The following is a 13,117-nucleotide window of genomic DNA, read 5'->3' on the forward strand; positions in this document are numbered from 1 at the left end:
CTGGAGAGCGGGGGTGGTGGTGGATGGGTTTGGTGTTTAGGTGTGAGAAGAGGGTAGTGCAAAGCATTATGTCGAGAGGACCTAGTTCAGTTTTATTCCACAGGTGAGAAGGACAAAACTGTTTAAGCAGCTGAGTTAAATAATCAAGTTGATCTCTTGCATGTATTGCTATTGACCCGGCTCGATTTTGGAGTCAGAAAGTCATGTACTCTGCTTGCTTAATAGAACAACTCGGGGGCAGCCTCTGGGTTGAGACATCGCTTTATTTTCAGACCTAGAAATGGTATGCTTTCAATATATCCAGGACTATTCAATCCGACCTCGGTGTCCACTTGGCTAATGACGTTTGGCCAAGAATGCCAACTGATTATCCTGACTTGTCCTTCAAATGTCTCTTCCTGTTGGGTTAGGGAGCTTTCGTCGCTTTGAATCCTATTTTTCCATTTTACCACTCTTTTTCTTAGGGAATACAGACCATTTTGGCTTTTCTCTGGTCTTAATCACTCACTTGTACAACACTAGCAGCCCCGCCCACCTAAAGGGTTGCGGAATCAGAAAGTTTGTCCAAAACGGCGCGCCGTACTAAGAGTAGTAGTGCGCAAGCGCAGTTCCCAGCTCTCAGCGGCGTGTTCCTCTTTCCCCGGGCTGCTCCTATCGTAGGCGGTGAGACTCAGCTTTTCAAAGTCTGCCTTCCGCCCCGTCTGGCACTCTGCTTTATACGTTTGCACCGCAGCCCTCCAGCTCTCAAGGCTGCTGCTCCCGACCCTCAGGCCTCCACTGGCGACAGACCCATGGCCGAGCGTGGGGAACTAGATCTGACCGGCGCCAAACAGAACACAGGAGTGTGGCTAGTCAAGGTAATGTTCGCGAGCCTCTTCCGTCTGCTCTGCTTTTCGTAGAAGTAGTTTAACTAACTTGAGACCGTCGTGGGCCGTGTATTCGTTAAAGTTCTGTTTAAGGCCACCGTGGAGCTTCTCATTGTGAGAGTCGGAAGTCATGTCCTGACCGTTTACGGACGGGTAAATTAGTTTGGGGTTTAATTACTGGACTGTTCTAAATCTGCCAGGCACAGACCTCCTGGTACTCCTTTTTCCCTGGGGCCCTGTCTTGGTATCCCGCGATTTGAGCGTTGTATTTTACACTAGACCAAAGAATGATTGCATTTTTCCTTAGTGAAACTTACTGCAGTCATCAGTCTCTGTAAAGTTAAGTTTGAGTGTCTGCTCCCGTAGTTTTTAGTCTGGAAAGTAGAACTGGCCCCTGTTTACCTTTAAAGTATTACCTAGATTGATGGTCCTTAATGAAACTCCCCGAAGAGTGGAGAGAGCTGTGAATTCAAGGGGAGGCCATTGGACTGGAAAAGGTTTTTGAGTTTTGAGAAACTGACCTTTAGCCATGTGTGGTGGTACACGCCTGTAATCCCAGCATCAGGAGGCTGAGGCAGGATTATTGCCATGAGTTGGAGGCCAGCGTGAACTGCAAAAGCAAGTTTATTACATATTGAGACCTTGCCTCCAAAATAAATAAGTAAATACCACACACAAAACAAGCAAATAAAAGGAAACTGACCGTTAATATTTTATATAAAGACATATTTTGGTTAGTTCTTAATGACACTATTTGTGCTTTATTCTTGATATATGTAAATGTCTTTTTGGGAGGTTTCATTAAACTTTGGCATTTTAAAGTGTGATCAGTCTTTGAACCGGAAATAAAATATAGGATCCTTGATTTCTTAGTGCTTTATATGTGGTTTATCCCATGGCTGAGTTCACATCAGTTAAATCTAAGAAGGTTTTCCTGTCCATCTTTCTAAAATATGGTAGCATATCAAACCTCTGCTCATCAAAACAGTGTGAAGTGATTCTGTGTTCGCTGTTCGGTGTTGGTTTCTTTCTCCCTAATGTGCACACAGAAAATTACTTTCTATGAGGATTCTATCTTGGTCTGTAGTACTCATTTGATTTATCTCACAGCTGTAGCAGTATGACTTTAAAAGGATGGGCTACATGTGCATTTTGGTCTCCAACTCCTTGTTAAATGGAGAAGAGTCATTAAAGAGACCTGCCTTGACATGGAAGGAAAAAGTGTGAAAAAATGGTGGGATTTGAAATGGTACTTTTAGCCGGGCGTGGTGGCTCACGCCTATAATCCCAGCACTCAGGAAGCTGAGGCAGGAGGATCCTTGGGAGTTCGAGACCAGCCTGGGCTACAAAATGAGCTCAAGGCCAGCTTGAATGGCACAGTGAGACCCTGTCTCAAAAAGACAAAAAAAGAAGAAAAAAAAAAAGAAACAGTACACCCCCCCCCCTTCTGTCTTTTTGAGAAGGGTCTCACTGTGCCATTCAGGCTGGCCTTGAGCTCACTTTGTAGCCCAGGTGAGTCTCGAACTCACAAAGATCCTTCTGCCTTAGAAACAATACATTTGTGCTTGGAGCACAATTAATATTTGGAAGATGTTTGCTTTGTAACATTAGGATGAGCAAACAGTACTGTATGTATACTATGGGAAATGGAACAGAAATGCTAGACTGAAAATGCATGTTACCGTAGAGGGCCTTGGAAAACAAAAAGGGGATTCTAGAGCGAAAGATGTACATAAAAGTTGGATTTATATATATTAATATCAGGAAGTGGGAATGTCCTAATTTTAGCCTATAGGAAGTGAGGAATCTTTTTCTTTCTTTTTTTTTTTTTTTCTTTTTTCTGGTACCGGAGATCGAACTCATGACCGCCTGCTTGCAAGGCAGGTGCTTATGCCGCTGAGCTAAATCCCCAGCCCCAGAAGTGAGGAATCTTAAGGAAGATTTTGAGTGGGGCAGGGATGTAAAAGATATTTCAGGGAAAAAAAAGTAAGCTTGTCCTTGTAATTTAGAGGGAATGATGATCAGGATCAGAATTAGAAAAATCTCCTAGGGCCATAACTATGTACTAGTGATGCCTGAGGAGGGAAACTTTTTTTAGTAAAAATTGTCAGAATATGATGACAGTTTTTAATGAAAAGAACTTAACTCATAGAAAAAGACTCCAGCTCATGTCAGTGATTTGTTATTTTATTTATTTTATTTTATTTCATTTTATTATTTTTTTGGTATCAGGACTCAAACTCAAGACCTTGCACTTGCCAGGCTAGCGCTTGTGCCACTCTGAGCTATATCTCCAGCCCTTGTTCTTGTTTTAAAAAGGTAGTTGTGGTGTTTTGTTTTTGGTTTGTAGCCTCATTGCTTCCTGGTATCAACTTGGAATGCTGTTACTTTTTCTAATATTACATATTAAAGAAATGAACAGAGTTGCAAATGTATCTTTCTGGGCTATGAAGGGGTGTTAGATATTTCTGCTTTCTTGTCAGTTCATGTCCCAGTAATCTTATTTCTGAAAGAGGATGAGAATTGCTAGCAAATATTTGCTATTTTAAAATCCATCCATGCGCTCCCTTTATCTGATAACTTTTGATTGTGTTCTACTAAAGGATTCCCAGTAGACAGTGAGGTTTGATTTCTACACCTTTCGGATTGTACTTCATTTGTGATAGTTAGCAGTCATTCTGGGTTTTTTCCCCCCATATCGTGAACATGCATAGATTTTCATTTTTGAATTACAGGAGTATATTATATGAAGTAGTACATCAAATTGTAATGGCCTATTTCATTTTCAGCTATATGTGACATTAAAATATAACTTGTTGCTTAGAAATTGTATCTTTATTCTTATCAAATTATGTTTGATCTTTATTGTAACATCTGTGAGTTTCTTTCTAGAATATTCAAAGTTTATGGGTCATTGAAAAATATTAATTCCATCACTAGGTATAGAATAGGTTAAGTACAGTAGCATCTGTACATATAAGATCCCTGAAAGTTATGAGCAGGAAAATTTAGTGTTTGGCAAAAACAGGGACTATTCACAGAGAAGGTGATATTTAAGAAAAGGATATTTACCAGGTGTGGTAGCACATGCCTGTAATCCCAGGGAGCCCGTGGCAGGAGGATCAAAAATTATAGCCTAGTCTTGGTAACCTAGTGACTTAGCAAGAACCTATCTCAAAATAAAAAAGAGCTGGTGGTGTAGCTCAGTGCAAAGGCCTGAATTCAATCCTCAGTACCACTTTAAAAAAAAAAAAAAAGCTTATGGAACTGATTAGTCACAAAAGAACTTCTTGGCAAGATGAGGAGAAATAGTTTTCCCAGTAAAAAACAAATGTAATAGTAGATTCTTTTTTTTTGGTAATGGGGATCGAACTTACAACCTTGCACTTGTAAGGCAGGCACATACGCTGCTGAGCTAAATCCCCAGCCCAATAGTAGGTTTTTTAAGGTTTAAAATTTGTATTTTTCTGGCCTGATAAAGTACCATCTTTGGAGTTTTGTGTATTTTAAATCTAACAACATGATGAACTAGTCCCTTGTAGTATGAACTGCTTTGTTGTATTGCCCACACTATGCCACCCATAGGTTGCCAACTGAGTACAGCCCTGTTGCATACCCTCTACCAAACCATGATTAAAATATTGGGTGATGTTAATATTTTAATGTATTTCTTTTGTGTGGCTTTTAATATTTAGACTTTTAGGAAAATCATCTTCTCTAGTAATGGTTGATGGAAAGTTAGTAGGGGTGGGTTTTTTTTTTTTAATTTTAAAGACAATAAAACTCAACAAAACAAAACAGAATAAATAATAAAAAAAAAGGCAGTGAAATTGGTACAGAACTTCAAAGCAGTATAATAGGAAAACCACCATGGCTACCATAGTATATCTTATCTTCACATTAGTTGTCCATTCCATCAGATAGATATAGCAAAATCAAAACAGAGCACAACCGGGCTGGGGATTTAGCTCAGCGGCATGAGCTCCTGCCTTGAAAGCAGGCAGTCGTGAGTTCGATCCCCGGTACCGATAAAAAAAAAAAAAAGGAAAAAGACCAAAAAAAAAAAAAAAAAACAAAACCCAAAAAAACAGAGCACAACCAGTCAAAACAGAATATTGAATAAAGCCAAACAACAAAACAGTGAGACAATATTGGATTTCAAAAACAAGATAGAAAGAAATTCCCCATATTTGCTATATTGCGTAGATGCAGTATTGCATAGGTGCCCAGGTTGTGGGCCACAGGCTTGTAAAGTAAACCAAACAATTCAAGCATTCAGTTGCTTTTTGTACCTCAGTTGCTATCAATTCAGCCTGTGCTTTAAACCAGTCAGTTGTTTACAGGGTGGACGGGGAGTTTGTGATTCTCAGCCCGAGCACTGACTTTTCTCTTCCTGGGCCCAGTGAGGCTTATGTGGCTTACCAGAAAGGCTGGCTAGTTGACTTGGTCGGCTCCTCCCATATCCACACAGCCGATTCTTGAGAGCCGTTTTTTTAGGAATAGTGTTTATAGGTCATGAATGTCATATCTTGAATGATTAAGAAATACAGTCTTTTTTTTCTTGAGACTAGAAAGGTTGGGGATTGCTACAGGTTTAACCAACAGTTTTAAAGTCGATAGAGGGAAGTGATTCTATCCTAGTCAGCTTTCCTTGTGCAAGTATTCTGACTGATGTTTTTTGGAGGTGGACATTGTCTCCTGTGAATGTGGTAGCCTTCACTCAGCAGGTGAAATGCCTCCTTTATTTCTTCCCAGATATGCAAGCACATAGACATTGGTGGCCAAAGAGAAAGCTATGTCCTATAGAAAGATGAAACTGGCAGGGATGATACAGCAAAGCCTTGCAGATAATAGGTGAAAAGAGAACGGATGTGTCTTATAGACCAGGTATATTACAAAGCAAACCAGTGAAGTAGGTCCTAAGTATGGTTTTCATGTGATGAATTAAGGTCTAAGGAGGTTAATTTCTTGGTTTAAATTTAGGTCTGGGTCTACAAAGCTTATGCCAGCAATAAGAAGTGTCTTTTTCTCCCTTTGATCTCTATTGGGTTCTGTCTTTGGAGAGTCAAATAAGAAGTTGGGAATTTTTCTGTCTCCTTGATCGTCTTGTCAGCTCCATATTGTGAACTTTAAGAATATATAGTAAGTCATGCATGTTGATGCACCTCTGGGAGATAGAGGCAGGAGAAATGAAACTTTGAGCCCCGCCAGGGCAATTTAGTGACTTAATGAGACCCTATCTTGGGAACAAAAGGACTGGTGAAGGAGCTCAGTGCAGAGGCCCTGGCTTCAGTCCTAAGTACCACAATAAATGAAGGAAGGAAGGAAGGAAGGAAGGAAGGAAGAAGAAAACGGTCTAGGGTAAGTTTCCTGGGCATCTGATTCTGATACAGAGATCTGTATGTGAGTGTTTTTTAGAATGCTTTTGTGCTGTGCACTTGTGAAAGGAAAGATCTGAGGAGCCTTAGTGAAAGCCCAAGATGATTCTGTGGAGCTGTCCTGATTGTAGTGAAATGTGCCCATCAGTTATGGGATGTGGTTTACCTCAGAGGAAGGCTGACCTTGGGCAAGGGGTCTCTCTTCGAGGGAGGCCAATTTTAAAGACTTACATAGCTGAGGGCTATCTCCTCACTGTACTCCCAGCAGCTAAGAGAATAAGACCCTTAATCACAAGGGGAAATACAGATGTCACAAACATCACAGCACCCTTTAATTGCTCATAGTCTAGGAGAAATAGGGCTCTGGAGTCCAGCAGTTGGAGGGCTGTTTGATGAAGCAGAAGCTTAGCGGGAGTAAGGTGTGTATGTGTGTCACCTTCTCGCCTTTCTTCAGAGGCAGGGTTGGCCTCTGTCCAGCTTTGGTGAGTGACTTGATGGATTCACTGAACGAGCTTTTAGTGATTGTCAGTCATTGCTAGGCTCTGCGAATGTTGTGATGAAGACAGCAGTGTGCTCTGTAAACGAGGGGTTACAGTCTAGTGCAAGATACAGGTGTCATGCAAGTCTGAGTCCTTAGGAAAAACACTTACAGTGGAGGACACTGATGTAAGGCATGTTCTGTGACTGTGAATAATACAGAAACATGACCTGGTCTAGAGGGTCAGGGGAGGTGTCCCTGTGGAGGTCGTGCTTGAGTCATTTTCTGTCACTTTCTCTTGTCTTGGAAAATCTGAGAAAGCATCCCCTGTTGAGCCCATTACCTTGTCTCTGTCTGGTTTTGAATGAGTGTGGAGGCAGTGAAAGCAGCACAGGTAACTCAGAACTGAACTGTCCACAAGAGTGTCTTGGTGCTTTGGAGTCATTTGTGGCATTGCCGCTGCTTTTTTTCCCTCCCTTTTTTTAGACTTGGGGGCTGGGACTTCCGGGAAGCTCATTTTCAAGGAAGTAGTCAGGAAACCGTTAGGAATTGTACAAGAGACCTGGACTTGGACAGTAATTGGAATTAGGAGGGGCTTGAGCGTGGATGTAATTTGAAAGATTAGAATAAGATATGCCATTAGATTAGAAAAGAGATTTCAACTTAAGTGCTTAGAAGAATAGTTACCTTTTACTAGGATGTGGAATATTGTGGAGGTGCATGTGTGTGAGGGAGAAGTGAGAGTTCTGATACGGAGACTTGGAGGAAAACCTGTCTGGAGGAGCAGGTAGAGATGGTCAGTAAAGGCAGTTTTCTCAAGTTTTGCTATAAAGAGAATCAGGAGAGTGGGACAGCGGGTAGAAGGGTGTAGAGTTTGCCCTTGGTAGGTTTGTGATCTTCAGCAAATTAGTTAACCTCCCCATATTGATGTATTAAGTGACAGGCAGTCTTCTAAATACTTTAAATATGTTAAAAATTCAGTCCTCACACAATCCTATCATTCTCCATTTAAAAGTCTCAGTTTCCTTGTAAAATGGGAAAAAATAATAGCATTGTGTGGGGATTGAAATTTTAATATACTTAAAGCCTTTAGAATAGTGCTTATTGGGTACTGTATCATATTTACTGCTACATAACTTATTACCATAGACTTTATAGCTTTAAACAACACATTAATTCTGTTACAGTTTCTGTGGGCCATGAGTCCTGGCAATAGCAGCTGCCATAGGGATCAGCAAGAGTGTATTCCATCACAGGAGTCTTGCCTGAAGAAAGATTGTTTCAAAGCTCCTGAAGTAGTCGGAGGAATTTAGTGCCTCCGGAGTTGCTGAACGAGAGTCTTGTGGTTCCAGCCGGCCCTTCACTGCACCTGCTCGGTGCACATGGGCTTCCACATGGGCTGCTGGGACCTGCAGCTTGCGCTGACAGCCACAGCAAGCAAACGGAGGACACAATGAAAAGAGCACGACAGAAGTCACAGTCTACGGAACCTGATGAGGGAATTGGCAGTCCGCCTTTGCCATGACTCCAGGGCCTGCTGACACTGAAGGAAGGGAGAGAGAAATAAAGGAGCAATAGTAAGAGACACCAAATAGGCTCTGGGGATGGGAAAGAAATGGGGCCGGGTAGAAGTTAGGGATCAACAGTGATTAAGATGTATGACATACATGTACAGAGTCCTCAGAGCAGATGTAGCTATTACACAGTGCAGACATACACCGATTTTTTAAAAAAGGAAAGGAGATTATACAGGAATACAATGTCAGCAGATGGAGGTTATTGGGGTCCCTTTTAGAGTCTTCCTGCTACGTGAAGTGTGCGCCCTAATTGTTACCTGCTGTTATTCTGGCTGTTGTTCTGGCAGTGGAGAAGCCTAGAAGAGGGTGCAGGAGAGGATGTCCCTTGGTTTGAGGGACCTGGGAAAGGAGCTGAATATGCACAGTGGAGGGATTGGCCGTAGCTCATTGTTTCAAAAGGGGAAAAGCAGACTAAAAAGAACCAGGTGGGTAGGTGGTAGATTTAGAAGGCCTGTTTCTTTTTTCTCAGTGGAAAAGGAAGTTAGGTCAGGAGCGCAGAGGCAGTGAGGAGGAAGAGGTGGTAGGTTTGAGAAGTGAAGAAAGCTTGCCTCATCTGGAGTGAGGGAGTGACTGACTGGGGAGACCGGTTACCGGAGGCATCCCTCAGGGCTGGGAGGCATGGCAGGGCTTGGCTGAGGTTTGTAACTGCTTCCTGAGACCAATTAATTAGCAACATTGTATTTCCCCAGTTGCTCAGGCTCAAAAGTGGAGGAAGATGAGGCTTTCGTGAGGATTGAGGTTCTGCCCGGTCAGTGAGAGAGGGGCGAGGAAGACTATGATGGTGGACCATGAAATCTAGATCCATTGAAAGAACTGAAGGGCCAGGGATGTAGCTCTGGCAGCACCTGGCAAGTGCGAGGTCCTGAGTTCGATTTCCAGTCCCGAAAATAAAAAAGCAAAGACAGCAGATGGAACAGTGGGAAGATGCTTAGTCAGGCAGTGAACTGAAAGGACAGATGACGTTACTGGGACTGAAAGTGTTGAGGAGAGGGCTGGGATTTATTTATGTATTATTTTTGTGCTGTGGTCAGGATGGTTGCTTGAAATGCAGCGGATAGGAGGGATACTGTTATCAACAATGAGAAAGTCTTAAAGTATCTGGAAGTAGGTTTGTTTGAACCATTAAATTGTAACATAGTGAAGAAAAGATGCCATCTTTTTTTAGTCATTTTATTAGGGAATTGGACTTGTGATTGATGAAGAGTAAACTGCCATGTGTACAAAGTAGTTTTTTGTTTGGGGTAATTGAGGTGTCAGTTCCCTGGAGTTAAAAATCAAAGACACAGTAGGGAGCAAAGACTAACTTGTTAGGTAATATTTCAAGATTAAGATCATAAGATGATATTTTTATATGGTCCAGGGATTCAGAAACTTTATTTGATGTTGCCATAGTATTTCTACAGATCTTATGAATATTTGCTGTTGCTTTTTAAAAATTTCTTAGCAAGATTGTTTCTTTTTTTTTTTTTTAATTTTAACTGATTCAGACATAAAAATTGTATGTATTAATGAGAAACCATATGGCATTATTACTTATTTATGGTGAAAATATTCAAAATCCTTTCCTTCAAGTGTGTGTGTGTGTGTGTGTGTGTGTGTGTATGTGTGGTATGCGGTATATAGTATCTGTAGTCACCCTATCGTACAATAGGACACTACAACTTCTAATTTCAATTTAGTAGCCATTGATCAATCTTTCTCATTTTTAACCTTTCTTCCTAACATTTGCAGACTCTAGTAAACACTATTCTCAATTTCTGTTTTAAGTACCTTTTGTAACTGATGCGAGAGATGTCTAGCTTCATTTTTTTGTGTATAGACCCCAACTTACCCAGCGCCACTAATTACTTTTTGACTAATTGGTACCTGCCTGCTCTAACATTGAAACAGCACTTTGATTTTACTTATGGAAACTGTAAGTTTTTACTTACTGTTTTTAGTTGATATAATTCTAAGGGGTGTTGACTACTCCTCCCCAAAGATGTCATTGACTCTCATCTCTGAGTACAGTGATAGGCAAATGACCAGATAAGTGGCACAAGAAGCACACTTGGACTAGAGACTTTTGAGAAGGACCCCCTGCTCTATGTGAGCTGCTGTAGCCATGTTGCTCTTCAAGGGGGAGGCTGTTAAGAATTGAGTCAGCTTGGGAGACAAAAGACATAGGAAATGGTGAAAATCTTTGGGGACATCATTTGAGCTTTAAGCTACTTTAAAGCTACCTCTGGAATGTTTAGTTACTTGGGCCAATAAAACTTCTTTATGTTTAAGGGGACTTTCTGTCATTCATAATCAAAGGAGATCTAATAGGTAGATAGTAGTTATCATTAGGAGTTTTGCAGATTTTCTAAGCTTGTTTGAGTGAGTAAAGTATAGCTGAAATCTTACTAACATTTTAAATCTTTCTCTTAGACCTTTTACATAATCTAATTTTTAAGCATACAAACATCAGACTTAGAGTCAAATTTTGTATCCGATATTAGCTACATATTGTTTCAGACCTCTCAGATTTAAGGCTGATGCAGGATCGCTGTGAATTCAAGGCCAGCCTGGGCTACAGAGTAAGAGACCCTATTTCAAAAACAAAACAGAACAAAACATGTGCTGGAGGTTTAGCTCAGTGGCGTAAATGCCTGACTGGCAAACACGAGGTCGTGAGTTCGATCCCCGGCACAAAAACAAAAACAAAAATAAAAAAAAACAAAACAACAACAAAAGCCCTCTTAGATTCAGTTTTCTTCTGTAGAGAATGAAGAGAATGATAACAGTTTTGCAGGGTGATTGGAACGGTTAAATGGGATGATGGATATATAATGTTACCATGATATCTGACACTGATGGCTCCATTTCCCTTCCTCTTTGTGAACCTCTTGCATATGATCTGCAACTTAGCAGTAGTTCAGTAAATTTTAGTGTGAAAGATGTATGCATAATTGAACAAATAGTGTTGGAGACAACTATGAAGCGGCTCTGAGCAGAATTTAAAATTAACTAATTGGCTTTCTGTGTTTATCTGTGAGTCTGTCCTAGGCCTACGTCCCTTACCTGGTGATGGGAGCTGATTCTTCATAGTAAATGAATCTCTATGAATCACTGGGCCTGGCTGAGGCCTGCAGTGGTCTGTGAGGCCAGAGATGCCTCAAGGGGAAGATAAGGCCACAGCTGCGGATACTTGGCTCAAACATCAATTAAGTAGAGACTGCAGCTGCAGAAATTACTCCTACAGTCTCACTCTTACCATATCTTCATGATAAGATGGTTCTCCTAAATTGACATGATTCATTATTTGGAGACCTCCTGGAAGTGACTTCTAAGGTCCTGCTCATTGCCTGCACTTTCCTCAGTTTCTCTGCCCTTTGTTTTGGACCTAATAAAAATGGGTGGTCGCTGGGGATTTAGCTCAGTGGCATAAGCACCTGCCTTGCAAGCAGGCGGTCATGAGTTCGATCCCTGGTACTGATAAAAAGAAAAAACAAAAAAACAAAACAAAACAAAAAAAAGCTTAAAAAAAAATAAAAATGGGTGGTCCAGAGAAGTCTTTGTCTTAGCCTTCAGTCTCTCAAGCTCAGCTAAAGGGTTTTGACCCTCCTGGAGCCTTAAAATCATACTTGTCTCATTTTATTTGGCCTTTGACTTTCACTCGTTTGGGAGATTGGGGATCTAGGTCAGGACTCGATAATCAGGGTCTTTTACCCTTCTGTTTCTTAATTCTTGCTATGTTCAACATCCTGCAGTTTATTTGATTAGTAGTCTAGGGTTTTTTTCCTCCCAAATAAAAAATCTTGCTACATAGATTTTTTTTTTTTTTTTTTTTTGCTTCCCAACTCAGGCATTCATGTTCATATTATTATTCCAGGATTACTAGAAGAAATTACAGTGACAACTAACATTCATTGAGTACTAGCTTTGCATGAAGTGTATGCTTTATACTTTTATTCCTCATAATAGTATAACCTTAATGGTATGTACTGATTATAGGACCCAGACTACTTCTCAAAAAAAGTGAAGATTCAACATATGTTATTCCATTTTTGTTTTTTAGAATTAAAATTCATCTGATGGCATGTATCCTATTACAGATACCATGATTAAGAAAGTAGACTCTGGAGCCAGACTGTCAGGGTTTAAATTGTGACGCTATTATTTACTGATTATATTACATAAGTTATATAATCTAACATTTTAAATGTTTCCCTTAGACCTTTTATATAACTCGTGGGTACCTCAAGTCATCACCTGAAAATGTTTACTTTGTTTTAGGTTCCTAAGTATTTGTCACAGCAATGGACTAAAGCCCCTGGAAGAGGTGAAGTTGGGAAACTTCGGATTGCCAAGTAAGTTATTTGTGTGTTACTGACATTTTTATAAGCTCATTTTGAAAATTTTATAAGCACTTTTGAATGTGAGTACAGTTATTGGTCAGATAAAGAATTTACATGGAAGTTGAGAAATAAGAGTGCATCAGGAAGTCTTCTCGGAGTGGGTTAGTAAGTGGCTGTCAGGAGACATACAGAGGACTTTCTTACCCCACTGCATGAGGCTTTAGGGGGACATCCAGACACTAGCTGTAACAATGAGTGATACTTGTAGGCCATTGCACTTTTTTGCATTTAGATTTCTTGTCCCTAAAGTTGTCTATTTTGCAGGACTTGTATGTGAATCCAGTGAGATAACATGAAAATAATTATTTGTGTATTTAATTTTGTAAGATGAATGTATTTGTGGAATGCTAGATAAATTACATTTTCTTGAGTTGTCGTACTTTATCTTGTCTCTAGTGCTGAGGTGCAAACCTTTGGCCTCATGCATATTTGACAA

General features: G+C 40.5%; 1 protein-coding gene across 1 annotated transcript in view; it reads left to right on the top strand.

Annotated features, from left to right (window-relative positions):
- The first annotated feature begins 595 nt into the window (after positions 1 to 595).
- Gtf2f2 (general transcription factor IIF subunit 2) overlaps positions 596 to 13,117 on the top strand; it is a 162,421-nt gene continuing 149,899 nt past the window's right edge. Inside the window, exons 1-2 of the mRNA XM_003477472.5 lie at positions 596 to 857; positions 12,560 to 12,633. Coding sequence (XP_003477520.1) covers positions 792 to 857; positions 12,560 to 12,633 — 140 coding nt within the window. The 5' untranslated portion in view covers positions 596 to 791. The remainder of the gene's footprint in view (positions 858 to 12,559; positions 12,634 to 13,117) is intronic.

Source organism: Cavia porcellus, unplaced genomic scaffold (assembly GCF_034190915.1).
Source record: "Cavia porcellus strain 051 isolate PalLab524CR breed Dunkin Hartley unplaced genomic scaffold, mCavPor4.1 scaffold_21, whole genome shotgun sequence".
Classification (NCBI taxonomy): domain Eukaryota; kingdom Metazoa; phylum Chordata; class Mammalia; order Rodentia; family Caviidae; genus Cavia; species Cavia porcellus.